Genomic DNA, 21,517 nt, shown 5'->3' on the forward strand with positions numbered 1-21,517 from the left:
TTGAAATCATACATATTTAGTACTTTATAATTTGGTTGATATGACCAAACTGTCATTAATTATATGAGTTTTAAATTCAAATTTAATTATTTAATTATATATAATTAAAGCAGTTTTATCACATTGATAAAATTGCTTATTAAATTTGAATCCAAGGTAACATGTATGTATAATTTAAAATTGGTTTATACATTTTTTGACCATGTATTTTATCTCATTACTTATTTTGACATTGTGTTTTGATAAAAAAAAATTTAGACCCTATGTTTGTAAAATGATTCAAATAGATCCTAAACCAAATTTTAATAAATAATAAGTTGAATATAATAACACAGTTGTTAGGTAAAATAATTTTGTTTTTGTTTTAAATTGTTAGTTTTGTTAATTATTTGTAATTTTAGCTTAGAAAACTTTGACAAAAATCGAGTTTATAATTCTATTTGAATCATTTTACAAAACACATGGTCTAAAATATCACTTGTCAAAATACAAAATCCAAACAAGTAATTTAACAAAACACAAAGTCCAAAAATATATAAACTCATTTAAAATTATAAGGTACTATATCAACATTATTGAAAACATAGACAAACAAATTTTTATTTTAATAAATCGCATTATATAAAATGAGTATATACCCTTCTTTTTATATGGACCTTTTTTAGTCATAGCATACTTCAATCGCTCAAAAAGCTTCTTAACCAAAAAAAAAAAAAAAGTTGGAAGGGCAGGCTTTTGCAGGCACAATTGGAGCTATGGAGGAGTTGAAGAAGTTTAGAAATTATGCAGATGGGACTCTAACTTGCCAATCTTTATCCAATCCACCATTGTTCTCATCTTCTTCTTGTGCAAAAGATCGAGACAGAAAATTAGAAGAAAGGAGCAGAATCTGAAGCAATTTTAATAGTCATGTACTTGAGTATTTGGGACCCAATTGAATGAGCTGGAAAGATTCCCCATTAGTCTTTTTTATTTTTTAAATAAAAAGTTAAAAATAGCATATTTATTCGATGTACACAGCTAGGAGGCAATCACTTTTGTATTGGGTATAATCTCAATTGAGGATCAAAGTTAAAATAAGTCCATTTTTTCACGCTAAAATGGGAATTTGTCAAATTTTATACTTGTAAACTAGATTGTGGTGCGGTGCTCTCTAATTCTCCAAGGTGGTGATAAGATAAAGAGTAAATGACCGCTAAGGTTTTGATTGGTTTGCAATTTAAAAGCTGTATTTTCAAAAAAAAATATATTTTTAAAATGAAAATCTGAAATTATAGTCTTAAAATATGTGTTTTAAAAATGTGATTGGTTCGAAATTTGTAAACGAATTTGAAAAATATTTAGTGTTTTCAAAATATTGTACTTTTATATCTAATTTTTTAATTTTGGCGCTAAAGATACTCAATGTCTTCAAAATGTTACACTTTTATACCCAAATATATTTTTACGGTAAATATATCTCATCTAAATGTTGTATTTTATAGTTATTTTTTAAAATTATTTTGAGAAATAATAAAAAAGTAAAGGAAAAATATAAGATTTTAGTTATTTTTAAAATTTTAAATTATTTTCACTTTCAAAATAAATTAAAAATTAAGATTAGTAAAATTAATCAAAATAATTAAAACTTATATTTTTCCTATACTTTTTTTTTTAAAAAATTATATCTTAAATTGATGAAATTATATAAGTTTTAATTATTTTAAATCATTTTTATTAATTTTAGTAAAATATTTATTAATATTTAATTTAAAATAATTATTTTGAGAAAGAATAAGAAAGAGAAAATGATTTAAAATTTAAAAAATAATTAAAATCTTATATTTTTTCTACACTTTTTTATTATTTATTAAAATAATACAAGATAAGTATAAATACAACATTTTAAAAATATTGAAAATATTTACTAAAATTTTTTTTGAGTATTAAAATACAACATTATAAAAATATTGAATATATTTACCCAAAAAAAAAATTGGACATAAAATAACAATTTTTTGAAAATATTAGATATTTTAAACACTATTTACTATAAGTTAAAATAAAATAAACTCATTTTGGGGTCCATGAGCTTGAAAAAATAGGAGATTTTTTAGGAACAAAAAGTAACTTTACGCAAAGGTGGTTTGATTGTACCATAGCAAGTGAGTAATTTTTGCCCAGATGGAAAATGGGTAGGTCGAATTATTGCATAGCACAATATTATGAGTTGGATAAAAAAGAAAAGAAAAGAAAAGAGAGAGATGCTTTTTATTTTTAAAAGGACCACATGGGGATGGGGTGTATCAGTGGCCATTCCTGTGTCCTTATCTTTAATAGCACCGCAAGAACATGTTCAACTGCTATAACATCATGGCATATTATTATGGCCCTCTGCATGCTCTATATCTATTCTTTTTAAGCAAAAGCAGAATCCAAACCAGACCAAATAAACAAGAAAGGCAAAGCCCAATTAACATTTTTTTTTGCAAAATATGGAGGAGAAATAGAAACTGGAATCTGTAGACTGTAGCAAAATATGCTCACCTTTTCTCACTCATTTTTTCTTTCAATAAATTGCTGTCAACTTGGTCTTAATTCTTTTTTCTATGTATTTTAAATTTTCTTATCCAACTTTACCGTTTTAGAATTAATTCATTTTTGGATAAAAAAGAATGAAATGGGGTGCTTTTTTAAGAAGATCTTTTCACTATAAAATGCTAAAAGCACTTGACATAATACCACTTGCATCCATTATCACAAATATTTAAAATAGAATGCAAGTGATGTGTTAATTGATATTCATAATGACACAAGCTTCCAAATACTAAACAGTTTATATGAATGAAGTAATATTAGAAGGTTGTTTTATTATTATTATTATTGTTTAATAAATATTTTTTTTAGGTAAGAGGAGGAGATAGATAGAATAGAAGAAAGAAGCAACTGTAAAGCCCGGGAACCCAAAACAGAAATCAACCTCATGAGGCAGACAAAATACAGAGAGAAAAAATTCCATAAACTTTGAGATCCGAGCAGAGTGGAGCAACTCAACTCAACTCAACCAAACGAAAACAACAACAAACTCAACCCAAAGTTTCAATCTTTTCCAATCAAAACCAGAGTTAAAAGCAAAAACCAAACCACCGCCGTTTCCGACAATCCAAAAAGTTGAGGTAAAACCAAAAAAAATATATTGTGAAAGGTCACATTCAGCTACATTTGCAAATACATGCTTTCACAAACAAGGACACTCCCCCACACACAAAAACACAATATCATACAAAAAACACTTTCGGGGATAGAAAAAGAAGAAACCCCAATATCTACTATTGTCTATCTTCATTTCGAGCACAAAACAAAATCTGTCTTTTGTAGGAAAATCTCCTGAGAGGCCCATTTGGCGATAGTGAAGTGGTTTTTATTTTTATTTATATATTTTTTGGTCTGGTGGGAAGGGAAGGGGGAAAAATGGCTGTTGAAACTGAGAAATCTGGGTCTGATGGGAAAGTTTGGAGCTTTTGTAGAATGCCGTTTTGGCAAGGGAGAAATGGGTCTTCGTCCTCGTCTTCTTCGTTATCTTCAATGCATAATATTCATGCCCATCATCATCAGCAGCAGAATCAGAGCCACCATCAATCTGTGGAGCGTATGAGCCTTCAATCTCCTACTACGGTGTCGTCTGTGGCTAAGTCCTTCCTTCCAACCAGGAGGAGGCTCCGTCTTGATCCTCCTAGCAAGCTTTTCTTTCCATGTAAGACAAAGCTGTTTTGGCTACTTCATCTGATATTTCTTTCTCTTTTGCAATTTCCTTAGGTGGGCATTTGTGTTTTGGCTGATATATTCGATCTGGAATATGTTTCGGTGTTTATTGGCCACTTTCGTTGTATAGGAACCAAAAATTTATCTGGGTATTCCCCCAAATTGGTTCACGATTCACGAACGACAATTCTAAGCTTTTGGTGTTTTGCTTTATTCTAACCACCATGACCATGAGATTGTTATTCGTCTAAATTGCATGATTTTGTTCAATGTTCACGTTATAAAAACTGATTTAATTGTAATTTTATCAAGTAATAACTTCAGTTTTTTTTATGTGAATGGTGTGTGGTGGTTTTATTTTTTGCTAGCAAATTCCTTTTTTCAATTTCTTTTATTTACTTGGTTATGATAAGATTCTAGCTTTTAATAAAATTTATTTGCTTTCTTAATTGTCATAAAACTGGAACATATTCGTCATTGTTTCTTAATTACTCGCTTGAATTACCCTATCACCTAATATTCCGGCAGATGCATTTAAGTTTCATTTGTCATTAGGCCCACTAGTTGCCATCTTTTGCAAGGTTACATTATAAAATATCTAGATTATAATTAGATGCATTTTTGTCAAATTTATGCTGATTGATAATTGAAAGCTATTTTTTTTAATTCTTATTATTGCCTGATTGTTTCATCTCTTTTTTCTCTAGATGAACCTGGTAAGCAGGTTAGGAGTGCCATTGGGATAAAAAACACATGCAAGTCTTATGTAGCTTTCAAGGTAATTGGGATTTTCTTTCTCTGTTTCTTATGCTGATGTTATCAACTCATTATCAAAGCAATGGGTCAACATTAAGAAGAGTGAACAAGAAATGGCTGTTCTTTTCTTAATGTTGGAAATGTGCATAAAATAGTACAAACAGTAAAAAAATTTAATTTCTTATCAATATGTATATGTATATTCGTATGTTTATCAGAAGTTGGGAAAATTAATACTAACTTCTGAAAATTTTGGCTACCATAAAAGGCTACAGTTAAGTAGGACATTCTTTTATATGAATCTGGAAAAGATAACTGCAATGTTGTAAAACTTTTAAATTTACTTAAGAAGTTAGATTTGCATTTATCAAACTTTTTTTCCTAGTACATTTCATTGGATCTTGCTAATGTTATTATCGAACTAATAACATATATATTTTTCTTTCAGTTCCAAACAACAGCACCGAAGAGCTGTTATATGCGACCTCCTGGGGGCATACTTGCGCCAGGTGAAAGTCTTATAGCAACAGGTAAATTCATTTTTCTTGACCTTGCTTCTGCTTCTTTTTTAGTTTCTTGTGCTCCTCCTAATTCCTATGCTTTCAGCTTTGGGTTTCTATCACTCATATGCTGAAACATGAAATATTAGATAGTGATATTCTCTTTTATAATTTAACATGGCTAACAGTATTCAAGTTTGTGGAACCTCCGGAGAACCATGAAAAACCAATAGATCAGAAGAGCAGGGTCAAGTTCAAGATCATGAGTCTAAAAGTGAAAGGAGAAATGGACTACGTTCCAGAACTGGTATTTCTCTTTATATGTATTGTATCTTACTTGGTAAATAACATTTTCTATGCTAGGGACCCCCCCTTTTCATGATAATCGAATTTTAGGTTTTCTAATTCGGTTGAGTTCAAATAGCATGTTATTTTTCAAATTTTCTGAAAATACTATTATTTGAGACTCCATGTATCTAGATTCCAGAATCACTACTTATAAATCTTTTTACAGTTTTTCATTGGTTTGGCCCACTCAATCTTGAATTTCACCTGCATACCTTCTTACGCTATGCCTGCTTATAAGAAAACTAGTTTCTAGATAGTGTTCACTAATGTGGAGATTCTTGTAATAGGTTCTTAAAAGTAAATTTGTATGTTGGGTTATATTTGTGATGTTTTTGTTTCTTTTCTTTATTTTTATTTTTGCAAAAGAAAGACCTATGTACTGTGAAGTTTTTTATCAAACCTGTCCTATGACAATTTTATGCAGTTTGATGAACAAAAGGACCAAGTGGCTGTTGAGCAAATTCTGCGAGTTATTTTCCTTGACCCTGAACGACCAAGCCCGGTGAGTGTGATAACGAATGTTGCTGAGTAGTTTTTTCTTTATTAACAATATTATGCATTTATCATTTGTTATTTGCATCAAGATTGAAAAGAGTTTCCAATTTTGTTTTTCTGTGAAGGCTCTAGAGAAACTTAAGCGACAATTAGCTGAGGCTGAGGCTGCACTTGAAGCTCGTAAAAAGCCTCCAGAAGACACAGGCCCCAGAATTGTTGGGGAAGGACTTGTCATCGATGAATGGGTGATGCATTGAATATTTATCATCTTTTCTTCAATGTTGTGCTTTTGTAGATTCAATCCTCATTCTGACTTCTGCTCAATTTGGTTTTTTGGTTTACAGAAAGAGCGAAGGGAAAGATACCTGGCGCGACAACAAGTTGAAGGGGTCGATTCAGTGTGAAGCGATTCTTTCTCTCTTTTTCAGAGCACTCCCTTTGCGTCGATGGAGGTTTCAATCTGTAATATCGGAATTTACATTCTTTTTCCTGTTGCTCTTCAAGGAAAGGTTGCTGCAACATCCAAGTGAGCGCCGTCGAAAAGGTAAAAGTGGAAGCATGTGTAATGTCTTGTTGTGGATAATGTGAGGGGATATTTTTATGATTGATGAAGGCTCTTGATTCATGACTCATACCTTGTAATCTTGTAGATAGCAGGAACTGATTCCAAAATGACAATGTTTATTATTATTGTGTGATAGCAAAGTTATATAAAAACCAGCTGATGTTTGTTTTTTGGTTTTTCATTCTTGACTGCTTTCAACTCCTTTGTAGCCACTGCATATGCATATTTACAAATTACTACAACTCTGAATAGCCCTTAATTTGAACGAAACCACATGAATTCCCATTTCATATTTATTAAAATAAACTTCAATGAGCGAACATAAAGGATAGGTCTATATTGGTCAAACTTAGTTTACTCATGTGAGGTGTGTTTCCCAGAAGAAAGAAACAAGATCCTCTCTCCAATTTTAGTGTCTCAGTTCATATTCAACATGACACATCATTTAAATTCAATAATTATTAAATTAATTTTCCCAATACATCATTTTTATTTATAAGGTTTAAATGATGTATCTTGTATTCATTGGTTGGACACAAGTTTTCAGTTTGAAGTATCTCAAAAAAGTAGGTATAATTAATACCTATGTATAAGATTATGTATTTTACATCATCTCACTTTATTTGTATTGTTTTTTAATGGACAAGACTATAGTCACGTTTGGAAAACAATAAGATTGGATTAGACAATATTTTATGTGTTTATGTTATGAGATTAGAGATCATATTAGAAATATTAATTCAACTACTAAATTAATGCACTTCTAATGGAATATTTTAGTATTAATGAGAATTTGATATAATTTAATACTACATAATCTCATTCTTTGTACACAACACAATTTTAAAAATTATATATTTTCCATAAATTATTGTTTGCATTAACATAAACAAACTCATTCTTTTTGCCATCTTGTCATACTCATCAATAATTAATTTAACAACAAAACTTTTGTTGGCTGCCTTATTCTGTACTTAGAAATTTCTAAGTTTGGGTGGAAGAGAAAGCGATGCAACCTTTTATAAGCCTTGAAGTAGTTGCGTATCTTGATACATATAAGATAGTACAGATAAAATCTCATTGAAAATTCAGAAAACCATATAATAAACACAAGTGTTTTAAAAGTAGAGAAAAAAAGAGGTCCAATAGTGCATGTGTACCTAAACTATGTGATAATTGTGTTCTCTAAACCAATATACTAATACAAACTGCTTTGTTTTTTTATTAATGGAGAGAAAAGGAGGATCCATAATTGATATGTACCCAAACTATGTGATCATTATGTTTCATCGAACATTACAAAAGGGAATTAAGAAATAAAAAAGAGTGATCTACAATCACATGAAAAGATGATTCGCATATTAGTATAATGTGGGTTTGATAGCTTAGATGTTGGCTAAAGTGTGAGATGGCAGCTCAACTGGGAATGATGGCTATAATTAAGAAGAATATCATAATATTTAACCTTTATTATTATTATATATTTATATGGATGTGTAATGGAATATTGATTGAGTTGTAGATACGATTCTGATTTTCTCGGTCCACCAAAAATTATATAAAAGTTTCATTTGAACCAGTCTCATCTACGTGTGGTTTTTAAGATAATAATGCATTATTAATATTATAGATTATTTTTGTTGGACGTCCCACTCAAATGAAATAATATTAACTTATCTTCTTAAACTTCTGTACTTGTGTTTTTAGTATGTGAAGAGGGAATATCTAGTTAAGGTCTATCCAGGTCATTCTTTGAAAAAGTTTACTTTAATTATACATTAATTAACCTCATGACTAATAATGTTGTGTTTATATAAATAAAATAGTAAATTGCGTATAGTGGACGTATTTAGTATTCTGAAATGCCGGGGAAACAACGCTGAGTGATTTCACTATCTATTAATTACCTTGTTGGTATGATAATGACATTGTTAATTTATATTTACTATTATCACACTTCACACAAGAGTTTTTGCTCCTTTCAAAATTTAAAATGCAAAAGTATTCTATTCTACAGTTTCATTCATATGAGACAAATTTTATTATTATTTTTTTCAAAAAAAATAAACCTCCTTATGTATTGTATAATTAGAATTGAATTTGGTTTAATCTACTTGCGCTTTCAGACTAACAATTGTTTGATCAATTCATCTAATTATTAATCTGACAATGGTAGAATGGAACATTATATTTACACCCAAAAAATATATGTAGGCATCTTATTAATTATAAAAATTAATTTTTAAAATTATTTTTAACATTTTTTCGTAATATATTTTTTTTATATTCTTTAAATTCTTTTTTTATTAATTTCAATAATTTTATTTTATCTTGTTTTCATAAAATTTTTCTAAAATAATGTATAATTTTTTAGAAAAAACTATTTATTTAACAAGTTTTTATACTTTTTTGTTTTCATTTTTATTTTATTTAAATATTTAAAATATATATTATTTATATGTATTTTTTAGGATATGAAAAAAATTAGAAAAATGTGAGTATAAATTGATAAAAATATATATTATATATTAAATTTTAATAAAAATGGGATGTCTTAATCAAATTTTGGGCTACAAATATAATGTCCCAATTCAATTTTCAATAGTGCAAATTGAATTTCTAATGCACTCAAATAACATGAACAAACAATAATCTCTAACACATAATCAAAAATCATGTCGTCACTATAAATATATATGAGAAATCTTAAATCATAATTATATAGATCATTTGCTAAATTAAAGAAGAAGATGAATACAAGAGCAGAAGCACTAACCTGAAGTCATTGTTGGAGATGATACGGAAAGGGTTGTGATCTTCCTGTGTATTTCTCTGTGATGGGGAATGAGAGAACATGAGTCATTCAGTTTCTTGGGGACCACAACCGAATATATTATCTGATAATAATATCAGTTTTTAATATTTATAATTTGGTCCATCATCAAATTATAAATACGACTTATGGTTTCTACACATTTATTTCATGACATATTAATACCCCATAATACTTACACCATAATTGGTCACTTTATTTTGTATCAAACTTTAAAATAACATCGCACATTAATACATATGTACTCATAACAAGATTTTAATCCAACAATCTCCTACTTGGGCAACATATGTTTCCTTATAAATGTGCAACTTTATGAGCTCAAAATTTGTTATTATAAAAAAAATGTATTCTTTAACAATCTCGTCCATCAACCATATCTATATATGATCAAAGCAATCTTTGCATATTAATCATGACTAAACCCATCAATGGTCACAAATATATATAGTCAAATGATATAGATCAATCATAGATGCGTAGCATGGAAATTACATGCAATGTGAACCAAGCATGCCTATTTCCAACTGGTCCTCCTTAAACTTAAACGAGGTCATAATTGTTGGGTTTTATGCCCTTATAAAACCACATTTCTTATTATTTCATTCATTATCAATAAAGTAGTAAAAATCATTTTGTTCAATCAAATTGCGTTGTTTACATGTTTTATTATATGATTAATTATTATTAATACAAACGTTTATAAAATCCCGAACATATGTATAGTTACAATTATAGTGACTCGGTCACAGTGGATTATAATTGTAATTATATGTTCAAAGGCATTTTGTCCTAAGATTAACTCAGTACACTGGATTTTTACTGATTGGATAATCTACGATAAGATCTACTTACACATCTGGTGTGATGTCATATCCAGGACATTGACCAAGTAGATAAGATCATATGTATTTTGTTACATTGGATTGGACCGATATTGATTATTGACAAGATAAGTAAGTATCATTATTATCTAATCTTATCATATTACAACGTTGACCTTAGGTCAATTCAATCTTAATTCGGAGTGATTAATATTATGCTAATTGTATTATTCAAGTCTTTTGCTTTGTTCGTTACCAGCTTACCCTACGGACTAGCTTATACTTACATATTGGAGATTTGGCAGTATGATTGAGTGGGAGTATTTATCATAGATATGAAATCTATAGCTTCTGTTTAAGAAGTGAAACGATGATCATTTCCTTATAGGTTACTTCAAGTGTTAAATGATAGAGTACTCATTTCTGTAATTAAATTTACGGAAATATCATTTACAAAGAACTTTGTGGGAATTAAGAATAAAATATCAATGAGGGATAAAACGGTAATTTTCACTCGTCTCATTAGTAGATCATCTATAGAGGATTGAATGATGGTTATGGTTATAACAATGGATAACGTATTTACATTTGGTATAAAGCGTTCTATGAATTCAAGAGTGCAATTCTGAGTCTATAGTGGAGTCACGAGGAATTAATAAATTATTTGTTATAAATAAACTCACGGTAACTTATTAGAGCTTGAGTTCATGGATCCATGGTCCCCATGTCATCTCTTATCAAAATGAACCATGTAGTCTTGAATAATTAATTTAATTATTAATTATAAAAATATCATATTGACTAGGTCAATGAAAATATATAATGTTAAATTATTTATTAATATTTTGTGAGAAAAGAAAAAGAAAAAAATTTGCGGTTTTTATTGCAAAGTCTTAAAAAGATAGTATTATAACCAAATTAGACAATTTTGTTAATATTGATAAATTACTATTAATATAAATAAAAGAGAAATTGGTGGAAAATTGGTGGAAATGACCTATTTTTATAATGCATTTTGCACTATGGCCTACTTTTACATAGTTTTTAGTTTAATGACTTCTTTTATTAATGAAACTTTGTTATTACCATTTTTGCCCTTAGAATAATATAATATTAATTTAAAACAAAAATAACCCTAAAACTATCTTCTTCTTCCTCACTCATCTCACCCACCCACAACCACCCTCCCCCATCCCGCCACCGCCACCACCACCACCACCTGGGATAGTCGCCGGGGACTACTCCACAGCCACCACCACGCATCTCCACAAATTTGGCCAACAATGTTAGTTTATATGAGTTTTTATTAAAAATAAGATTTGATGTTGTTTTTGCAGATAGATTGAAAGTATTAGTAAGAAATTGGGTTTATTTCTAGAGTTTTATGGAGCTTAAAGCTTGAAAATTTGAAAATTTTAATGGTGGTTTCGGCCATTTTCGAAGATAGAGAACCCCAGAATTTTTCGACAACCTGTCTAAGTTTTCGACAAGTTGTATGATATTTCAGACTAGCTGTCTAAATTTCAGACTAGTCGTAGTATATTTTCGACCACCAGTCTAAATTTTAGACTACATGTCGAATTTTCAGACAGCATGTCACTTATTTCGACCATTTATCTAATTTTTAGACAGACTGTCGAATTTTCAGACAGGGCATCGAATTTTCAGATTTTAATTTTCTTATATAATATTTTAATTTAAGTAATACCAATAATTTATATTTGTTTGTTTGTCGTATTTTTTATTCAGATGTCATCAAAAAATATTGTAATATTATGTGATGGATTATGAAAAAAGAATGAAGACTCATGGAAATGAATTTTAAATGGCTCATGATCAAGATCAAGTTTGGTACAAACTAATAACCTCACTTTTGAGGAGTTAGTTGAACATATTTATGAAGTTACAGAAATCAATCGCAGCCTCTTCGATATAGAATTAATTTACAAGGTAACAATGATGGTGGAAATTGAACTAATTGCAATAAAGAATAGTAGGGATGTTGTTAGTTTCTTTACATGGCAAGAGCATGATTTGATTCCATTATGTGTGGGTTTGATAAAGGAGATGGAAAATGCATTCACTAATGATAAACTTGTTACTAATATTGATTCTACTGCAAAGGTTGATTCTATTGCAGACCTTTCTAGTGATGATGATGATGATGATGAGAAACAATATTGATGATGGTCTTATTGAGGTAAATTTGAATGTCCTATGCCATGAAAATAGAACTTTTGATGATTACTTTGATGGTGCATACATATGTAATGTTCCTCATTCTAGTTCTGCACCTCACATTGTTGAAGAAAACCATGGTCCACTTCCTCATGTATGTCATGATGATCATTATAATGAAACAAGTCATGTTAGTAGTACACCAAGTTCAAATGCAACAAGTATTGTTGAAGAGGTTTTTTGTGTTAGTCAATATTTTGTAGATAAGAAAGAGTTGAAGATGAAAGCACACATGCTTGACCTCGCCATTAATATTAAATGAATAAGGAACAAAACGAACACAATTCATCAACAAATTAACCCAAGGTGTGGCAAAACCAAGTTTGAGCATGAACATCTCTAAGAAAGACCATGCAACTCGATCATATGTCTTACTCATATCCAATTTCATTACTAAAAAACATGTATTTCCCTGGTTAAGTGCATATAAGTGCACATGTGGTCTAAAATTAATACAAATTATGCAATGAATGTCCCAAAGTAGAGATTTTTATTTTTCATCTAATGCTCTATGGTTCAATGCAATATTATTTTGTATATAGTGATTTTGATGCTTCAAAATAATCCTAAAATAGTCAAACCTACTACTTTTGATGGTTGAAATTATATCATGACCTTTCTTAGTAGTTTTACTAGGATATCCACCACTCAATCCTTAATCATCAAGTAATGGTTGATTACAAAACTTTATTTGAAAAATATTAATTATAATCCAATAATGACGATATGCACTTTATTTAGCTTTAATTATTGCACCTTTTTTTTTTTTGGACATTTTCACAATTTTAGACCGGTAGTCGAAATTTTAGACAACCTATCGAAATATTGAAATAGGCAGTCTAAATATCAAGGTGCTTGTCGAAATCATTAGATAGGTAGTCGAAATTTTAGACAACCTGTTGAAATATTGATACAAGTATTCTAAATTTTATACTGTATGTCGAAAAAGATACAGAACCTCTCAAAACTAATAATAACCCATCGAACTATAAGATGATTGAGTGTCATGAGCAACTCCCAACATCAACAAATCCCCTCTCAAGAAATTCCACCAACTTCAAAAGACCTTCAAGAATTTCCTTAAGTGTGTTCTTTAGAGTGACCAAAAGTGAGAGTGAGAGGGGATGAACGTGAATATACTAGAGTGTTTAGCCCAAAGCCCCATCTTGACTTAGTCCCAAATCAAAAAAGACCTTTTTGCTCCTAAGCAAACTCAATCTCAAAACTAAACTCGTCTGAAATATCAACAGCTAGTCTCAAATAACGACAATCTGTCTAAAAATTTCGACACCTTGTCTGAAATTTCGACAGTCCGTCTAAAACTTTCGACAACCTATCAAAAACTTTCGACAGGCTGTCTGAAATTTCGACAAGTTGTCTGAAATGTTTGAAATGTCCAAAAATGCTCAAATAACACAATGATGGACCCAAAACGGGTATGTTTTAAAAATTTATACTCGCAAGCGCACGAATCGTATATGGAATATAGTGTTCGTGTAAGCACGAGATCGAACCCAAAGGAGTTGTCTAAAATAAAAAAGAAAACTATTTTAAATCAAAAGTAATAAATTCTAACCTAGCTCCAAAGATTGATGAATTTTAATATTATGAACATAAAATAAAAGATTGAAAAATAAAGCTATTTAAGAGAATAAAAATAAGCCAATAATGATTTGAAAATAAGTGCTAAAAGAAAAGATTATTAAGATACTAGAATCCACAAAATGTAAGTTTAATAATATTTATTAGTATATTGATTCCCAAGTTTTAGTGATAGTTAAAATAATTCAAACTATCATTTTCCAAATAGATTTATAATTTTTAAGCACAAATTACTTCTAAAAATATAAGATTTTTCTTCACTTTTCAAAATTATAATTTCACAACATTTAGTGTAAATCAATCTAATGAAATAACAAATAAATCAATGAACATTATTTACAAGGCAAAACATAATATTTTTGTTCTAAGCATGGATGTATACAATTTAATGACACATCTTACACAAAGAATATTATGTTTTTTGCAAAATGAAGAACAAAGTGCATATTATCTAACAATCCAAAATATGAGATATTAAAGATGAAAGACATATATGAAGAAGAAAAATCCATAAACTTTGTTGCAATACAAGGGAAATCAACATACAACATAAATATTACATAGTTACAAGTTGCTTCATCATGATCTTAATAATCTTATGAAAAAAATTATAAGCACATAACTAGAGTAGAAATTACAAAATAAATGACATACATACTTGCAAAATGCTCTTGAAAAACCCAAAATGGAAGAGAGAATGGTAAAGAGAAAGTGGGAGAAAAGAATATGGTAACCAAAAATTAAGCACCCCAAATGGTCTTGAAATACCATATTTATAGTCAATATGAGATTATTAAAATAATCAAAGATTAATTAAAAAATAAATATGGTATGTAGAGGTAATTTATAGGGTGTAATGATGATGTTGCGGTGAAAATGTGTAGAGAAAAGGGTAAAAAGTTGGCATTTTGAACATATGGGACAAATGGTACACTTAGGCAATTTTAGGCTCAAAATGGGAAAATGCAGCTATTTGGCTGCTGGTGGCAAGCGGCTGGCATGCGTTGGGCTTGTGGGCTGGGCCGAGTGGTGGGATGGCAGGGAGGAGACTATGAAGGCAAGCCCACAGTTGGGTTGGGTGTGTTGAGAGGTGAAGGCTTCAGCTGAGGCAGGCGTGGACTGAAGCATGTGGAAGCTGCTACTGGAGGAAATGGCTGGGATAGGTGGCGGCAGCTGGGCAGTAGGCATGGGGAGCTGCTGAGAAGGGATATCTTCGTGGGCTAGGCTTCGGCAGGCCTCCTTGGGCCTAAGAAAAATGTCACTTTTCTTGTTATTTTCTTTCAAAACTACCACCTTTCCTTTGATTTCCTTGCTTTTCAAGAGCCATAAATGAAATAATTTTCCTACAAAATAAATTATAAACTAAATTAAAATTAAATATTTTCATTAATAATATATACCATATAACTCCCATGAAAATATTAATTAAAATTTAATTTACATAACATTTAATTTCAATAAAATCATATTTTTAGCATTCAAACTAACAATACTAATTTTAAATAATTCAATTACAACATAACACAATAAAATATCTATAAAAACATATAAAAATCTAGAAAATTACAATAAAACTAATAAATGCAAAATTACTTAAAAACTTAATAAATCAATTAAGAACTCAAGAACTAAGCAACAATTAGCACATAAAAAGTGGTAAAATAACTCTATTTTGTAGAGTTATCACACCCCCAAACTTAAAGTTTTGCTAGTCCTCAAGCAAAATAAAAATTAAAGTACACACTTTTTTTTTATTGGTGATATAAAAAGGATTTTCTCAAAAATTGCACAATGAAAATAATTCTAAAAAATTATTATGAATAAAAGTTAAGCTTATATAATTAATTAAATTGTCAATTTTGCTTTTAAAAATAGGTTTTCATTAAAATTATTTTTCACTTAAACTTATAGGAAATAAAAGTGTTCTTATTATGAAAAATGTAATTTTTGTTACAAGCAAAATTGACCTTATAATTAAAAACAAAGCTTAAAAATTATTCATATTTTTAAGAGAACTAAACTCAAACTCAATCAAGATTTTTATCATTGAAAATGAAAAATATCACCAAATTTTTTTTAAATTTTTTTTTTAATTTTTATGAAAATGAACAAAAAAAAAATTAACAAAACAACAATATATATATATATAATTTTTTTTTCAAACAAACATAAATAAAACACAAAAATTAACACAAAACATAAAAATTAAAAACAACTCAAAGCATAAACACAATAAATCATACTCTCCTTATTGATAATAACGATAATAACCATGTAAACTCGATACCCCCAAACTTAATTTAAGCATTGTCCTCAATGTGTCAAAATATAAATGTAAATTAAAATTGACAAGAGTTTAGAGTTTAGAATGGTCGTACCTCGATATTGTGTATCGCGAAGAGAGTAAAAGATACAACAAACAAAATTAAATCACACATAAAACAACAAAACAAATAAAACACAAGTTATCAAGATCAAATAGGAATCAAAGAGCATGGTAAACAGGGTCCTCAAGGAGGATTTCATCCACTTCATCGGTTTTTAACTCTAAAAATGGTTTTAATTTGTGTCCATTAACTTTAAATATATCACCATTTTTAGGATTTTCAATTTCAATAGCTCCATGTGGAAAAACAATACATATAAAATGTAAGGACCGAACCACCTAGAGCGTAGCTTTTCCGGGAATAAATGCAAACGAGAGTTGTATAAAAGGACTTTTTGACCTGGAGAAAATTCTTTTCACAAAATATTTTTGTCATGGTAAAATTTCATACGATCTTTATACTTTTTTGAATATTTATATGCATCACTCCTAATTTCGTCTAGTTCATTTAGTTGAAGCTTTCGTTTCTCACCTGCCTTGTCTAAAGAAAAATTTAATTGCTTAATAGGCCAAAAGGCTCTATGTTCCAACTCAATAGGTAAATGGCACGCCTTCCCATACACAAGTCTGTAGGGTGACATACCAATGGGTGTTTTGTGCGCAGTACAATACGCCCATAATGCATCAGTGAGTCTTAAGGACCAATCTTTCCTAGTTGGATTCACAGTTTTTTCTAAAATGTGCTTAACTTCCCTATTAGACGCTTCAACTTGACCACTAGTTTGTGGGTGATATGGTGTTGAGACTTTATGTGTAATACCATATTGTTTCATCAAATGTTAAAATGGCTTATTACAAAAGTGTGTATCGTCATCACTAATTATAGCACGTGGAGAACCAAAATGGGAAAATATATTTTCTTTCAAAAACCGAAGCACAACTATGTGGTCATTAGTGTGGCATGCAATAGCTTCAACCCATTTAGACACATAATCAACTCCAACAAGAATATAAAGATTACCAAAAGAGTTAGGAAAAGGTTCCATAAAATCAATGCCCCAAACATCAAATATGTCAATAATAAGAATAGGATTTAAATGCATCATGTTTCTTTTAGTTAAACTTCCTAATTTTTGGCAACGTTCACAAGCTTTATAATAAACATATGTATCATGAAAGATAGTAGGCCAATAAAATCCACATTGTAAAACTTTAGCAGCTGTTTTCTTACCACTAAAATGTCCTCCACATGCATGATCGTGACAAAAAGATATGATTTTAGATTGGTCACAATGTGGAATGCATCTTCTAATTATTTGAGCAGGACAGTGTTTAAACAAGTAAGGATCATCCCTAATAAAAAATTTCACCTCAGAATAAAATTTAGATTTATCATGCTTTGACCAATGAGATGGTATTTCTTTAGTGACCAAATAATTAACAATATCAGCATACCAAGGCAAGGAAGAAACATGCATCAATTGTTCATCAGGAAAAGTTTTAGTGATAGGAGTGGAGTCATGTATAGTTTCAACAACTAGTCTAGATAAATGATCAGCAACAACATTTTCAGATCCTTTTTTATCACGTATTTCTAAGTCGAATTCTTGTAAAAGCAGGATCCAACGGATCAAACGAGACTTAACATCCTTTTTTTACAAGAGATATTTTAATGTAGCATGATCAGAATAGACAATAATTTTAGATCCTAGCAAATAAGATCTAAATTTCTCCAATGCAAAAACAACAGCAAGCAATTCTTTTTCAGTTGTGGAATAATTTAATTGAGCGTCATTTAAAGTTTTGCTAGCATAGTAAATTACATGAGGTATTTTTTCAAGTCTTTGTCCTAAGACAGCACCTATGGCATAATCAGAAGCATCACACATTATTTCAAAAGGTATTTTCCAATCAGGAGGTCGAATAATGGGTGCAGTAGTCAACAAATTTTTTAATTTTTCAAAGGCAACATGGCAGTTATTATCAAAGACAAAAGCAGTTTCTTTTCCAAGTAAATGGCATAAAGGCCAAGAAATTTTGCTAAAGTCTTTTATAAATCTTCTATAAAAACCGGCATGGCCTAAGAATGATCTAATTTCTTTCATAGTTTTAGGTGGGGGAAGTTTTGAAATAAGATCAACTTTAGCTTTATAAACTTCTATTCCCTCAGATGAGATTGCATGACTTAAAACAATTCCTTTTTTAACCATAAAATGACATTTTTCCCAGTTAAGCACAATATTTTTCTCTTTGCAACGAATTAAAACAAGTGAAAGATGGTGCAAACATTCATCAAAAGAGGAACCAAACACAGAAAAATCATCCATAAACACTTCAAGAAATCTTTCAACCATGTCAGAAAAAATCGAAAGCATACACCTTTGAAAAGTCGCAGGAGCGTTGCATAATCCAAAAGGCATGCGACGATAGGCAAAAGTCCCAAAAGAGCATGTAAATGTAATTTTTTCTTGATCTTCTGGGGCAATGGGGATTTTGTTATATCCCGAATACCCATCAAGAAAGCAATAATATGCATGGCCAGCTAATCGTTCAAGCATTTGATCAATAAAAGGTAATGGAAAATTGTCTTTTCTAGTAACATTATTCAGCTTTCTATAGTCTATGCACACTCTCCACCCCATTTGTACTCTAGTAGGGATTAATTCATTTTTCTCATTTTCAACAATTGTGATCTCAGACTTCTTAGGCACAACTTGAACTGGACTAACCCATTGACTATCAGAAATAGGGTAAATAATACCTACGTCTAACAATTTTATGACCTCTTCTCTAACTACTTCTTTCATATTTGGATTTAACCTTCTTTGACATTCCCGAGAGGTTTTAGCATTCTCTTCTAGATAGATTCTATGCATACATATGGATGGGCTAATTCTTTTAATGTATCCAATGGTCCAACCTATGGCTTCTTTATGTTTTCTAAGGACATCTAACAATTTATCTTCTTGTTCTTTATCTAAGGCGGATGCTATGATAACAGGCAAGGTTTCAGACTCTCCTAGAAAATCATATTTTAAATTTTCTGGCAAAGGTTTAAGGTCTAACTTTGGAGACTCAGAGATTGATTGAACATAATTTAAGGGTGAAAAATGTTCAACTTTGGTTTCATTTAAGGGTATAGACTCTAGCAAAGAATTCACATCATCATTAGAGTCATCAACATGCAAGTTCATACCAAAGTATTTTTCACAAAAGTCAAGTAAGTCATTTCCATCATCTTCACATATACTATCTATCATGTTAACTTCATGTATTTCCTCACACTCAACAGATTTAGCAACATTAAAAACATTCAATTCAACAGTCATATTTCCAAAAGATAATTTCAACACACCATTACGACAATTTATGATTGCATTAGATGTAGGTAAGAATGGTCTACCTAAAATGATAGGAATTTGAGCATGCACATTTTCCACATGTTGAGTATCAAGAACAATGAAGTCAACAGGAAAATAAAATTTATCAACTTTTATCAAAACATCCTCTATAATGCCTCTAGGAATTTTCACAGAACGATCGGCTAATTGAAGAGTTATAGAGGTAGGTTTTAGTTCACCAAGACCAAGTTGCTTATAAACAGAATAAGGCAATAAATTCACACTAGCACCCAAATCAAGTAAAGCTTTGTTAATAAAATGATCACCAATAATGCATGAAATTGTGGGACATCCAGGATCTTTATATTTAACAAGACTCTTATATTGAATAATGAAACTAGCTTGTTCAGTTAAAAATGTTTTCTTAGGAACATTAGTGTTTCTTTTAACAGTACAAAGATCCTTTAAAAATTTAGAGTAGACAGGAATTTGTTCAATGGCATCTAAGAAAGGGATATTGATACTAACTTGTTCAAAAACTTCTAAGATGTCATTATATTGGCCGCCTTTTTTAATTGGAAGTAATCTTTGTGGAAATGGGGCTTTTGGAATGAAAGGATGGATTGGAGTTTTCTTGTTTGAAAAGTCATTGACATTAGAACTAGAAGGTTGACTCTTTTCTTTTTCTTTTTTGTTTTCAACCTCGGGTATGTAATCGTGTTTGACAATGTTCTTTCCGGACCTAAGAGTTGAAATTGATTTGACTTCTCCATTATGACTAGACTTTCCTATCTCATATTGACCTTTTGGATTAGGGGTAGGTTGACTAGGGAATGTTCCTTTTTCTTTATCAGCTAAAGCAGTGGCGAGTTGTCCTACTTGTGTCTCGAGCTTGGTAATTGATTGAGATTGATTTTGTAGGATTTGTTGAGTGGATTGCATAAATTGTTGTAAAGTATCTTCTAAGGAAGGTTTTCTTTGTTGCGGATATGGTTGATTTTGTGGGGCATGAGCTTGGTTTTGTGTGTTGTATTGGTGCCCTTGATTCATTTGGGGTTGGTTTTGTCTCCATGAAAAGTTCGGATGGTTTCTCCAATTTGGATTGTGGGTGGATGAAAATGGGCTATCATTTGGTTTCCCATAAGCATGAAGTGCATTGGCCTCCTCAGAAAAGGCTTCTTGGTAGGAAGAACATGATTGGGCATTATGGCAAGGACTAGAACATATAGAACAAACATCTTTTCTTGGTTGTTTTGGAGAGTTTATAGTTTGGCTTATGGCTAAAGCTTCTACTTTTCTCGCTAATTTGTCTAAGGATGTTCTTAAGTATAATTCTTCTTTTACTTCATACCTTCCTCCTCTTTTTGGTGAATTAGTTGACCTAGACCTAGGATCAAAATAATTCCATTGTTGTGAATTGACAGATAAATCTTCAAGGGCGTCCCACGCCTCTTGTCCTTGAAATTTTAAAAAATTTCCAGTATGCATAGATTGAATCATTTGACGATTAGAGGGAGTCAACCCATCATAAAAATATTTTACAAGTCTCCATTTTTCAAAACCATGATGAGGACATTTTAATAATAAATCTTTAAATCTCTCCCAATATTCATAAAACTCTTCATTATCTTTTTGAAAAAACTCGGAGATTTCTCTCCTTAGACTATCAGTTTTAGACATAGGAAAAAATTTCAGCAAGAATTTATTATAAAGTTGATCCCATGTAGTTATAGACCCCGTGGAAAGGGAATTTAACCAAGCTTTTGATTTGTCTTTTAATGAAAAAGGAAACAATCTTAGTTTGACCAACTCATCAGAAAAATTTTGAAATTTAAATGATGAGCAAATTTCTAAGAAATCTTTGACATGCATGTAAGGATCCTCTCTATCTAACCCATAAAAAGATGGCAACAATTGAATGATTGCTGGTTTAAGCTCAAAATGAGTA

General features: G+C 30.2%; 1 protein-coding gene and 1 non-coding gene across 3 annotated transcripts; both read left to right on the forward strand.

Annotated features, from left to right (window-relative positions):
* Nucleotides 1–2,739: 2,739 nt before the first annotated feature.
* On the forward strand, nt 2,740–6,586 carry LOC133817682 (vesicle-associated protein 4-2-like). 2 transcript variants are annotated; one of them, XM_062250263.1, is made up of 8 exons: nt 2,740–3,155; nt 3,507–3,733; nt 4,449–4,519; nt 4,946–5,027; nt 5,186–5,304; nt 5,770–5,847; nt 5,966–6,085; nt 6,185–6,586. In XM_062250263.1, exons 2-8 carry the CDS (start codon nt 3,508–3,510, stop codon nt 6,242–6,244), a joined length of 756 nt encoding a protein of 251 aa, XP_062106247.1. In that variant the 5' UTR covers nt 2,740–3,155; nt 3,507; the 3' UTR covers nt 6,245–6,586. The 2 variants fall into 2 exon arrangements, with proteins under 2 accessions (XP_062106247.1, XP_062106246.1); XM_062250262.1 differs by having other exon boundaries at nt 2,740–3,733.
* Nucleotides 6,587–21,127: 14,541 nt separating this feature from the next.
* On the forward strand, nt 21,128–21,234 carry LOC133820464 (small nucleolar RNA R71). Its single transcript, XR_009886872.1, has one exon. It is a non-coding gene; the product is annotated as a small nucleolar RNA R71 (small nucleolar RNA).
* The last annotated feature ends 283 nt before the right edge of the window (nt 21,235–21,517 follow it).

This window comes from Humulus lupulus, chromosome 2 (assembly GCF_963169125.1).
Source record: "Humulus lupulus chromosome 2, drHumLupu1.1, whole genome shotgun sequence".
NCBI lineage: Eukaryota > Viridiplantae > Streptophyta > Magnoliopsida > Rosales > Cannabaceae > Humulus > Humulus lupulus.

Excerpts from the sequence above, each read along its gene's own strand:
- LOC133817682 (XM_062250262.1), top strand. The coding sequence starts at position 3,451 with ATGGCTGTTGAAACTGAGAAATCTGGGTCTGATGGGAAAGTTTGGAGC. Across the intron at positions 5,848-5,965 it reads ACCCTGAACGACCAAGCCCG|GCTCTAGAGAAACTTAAGCG; the intron begins GTGAGTGTGATA and ends TTTTCTGTGAAG. Across the intron at positions 6,086-6,184 it reads GACTTGTCATCGATGAATGG|AAAGAGCGAAGGGAAAGATA; the intron begins GTGATGCATTGA and ends TTTGGTTTACAG.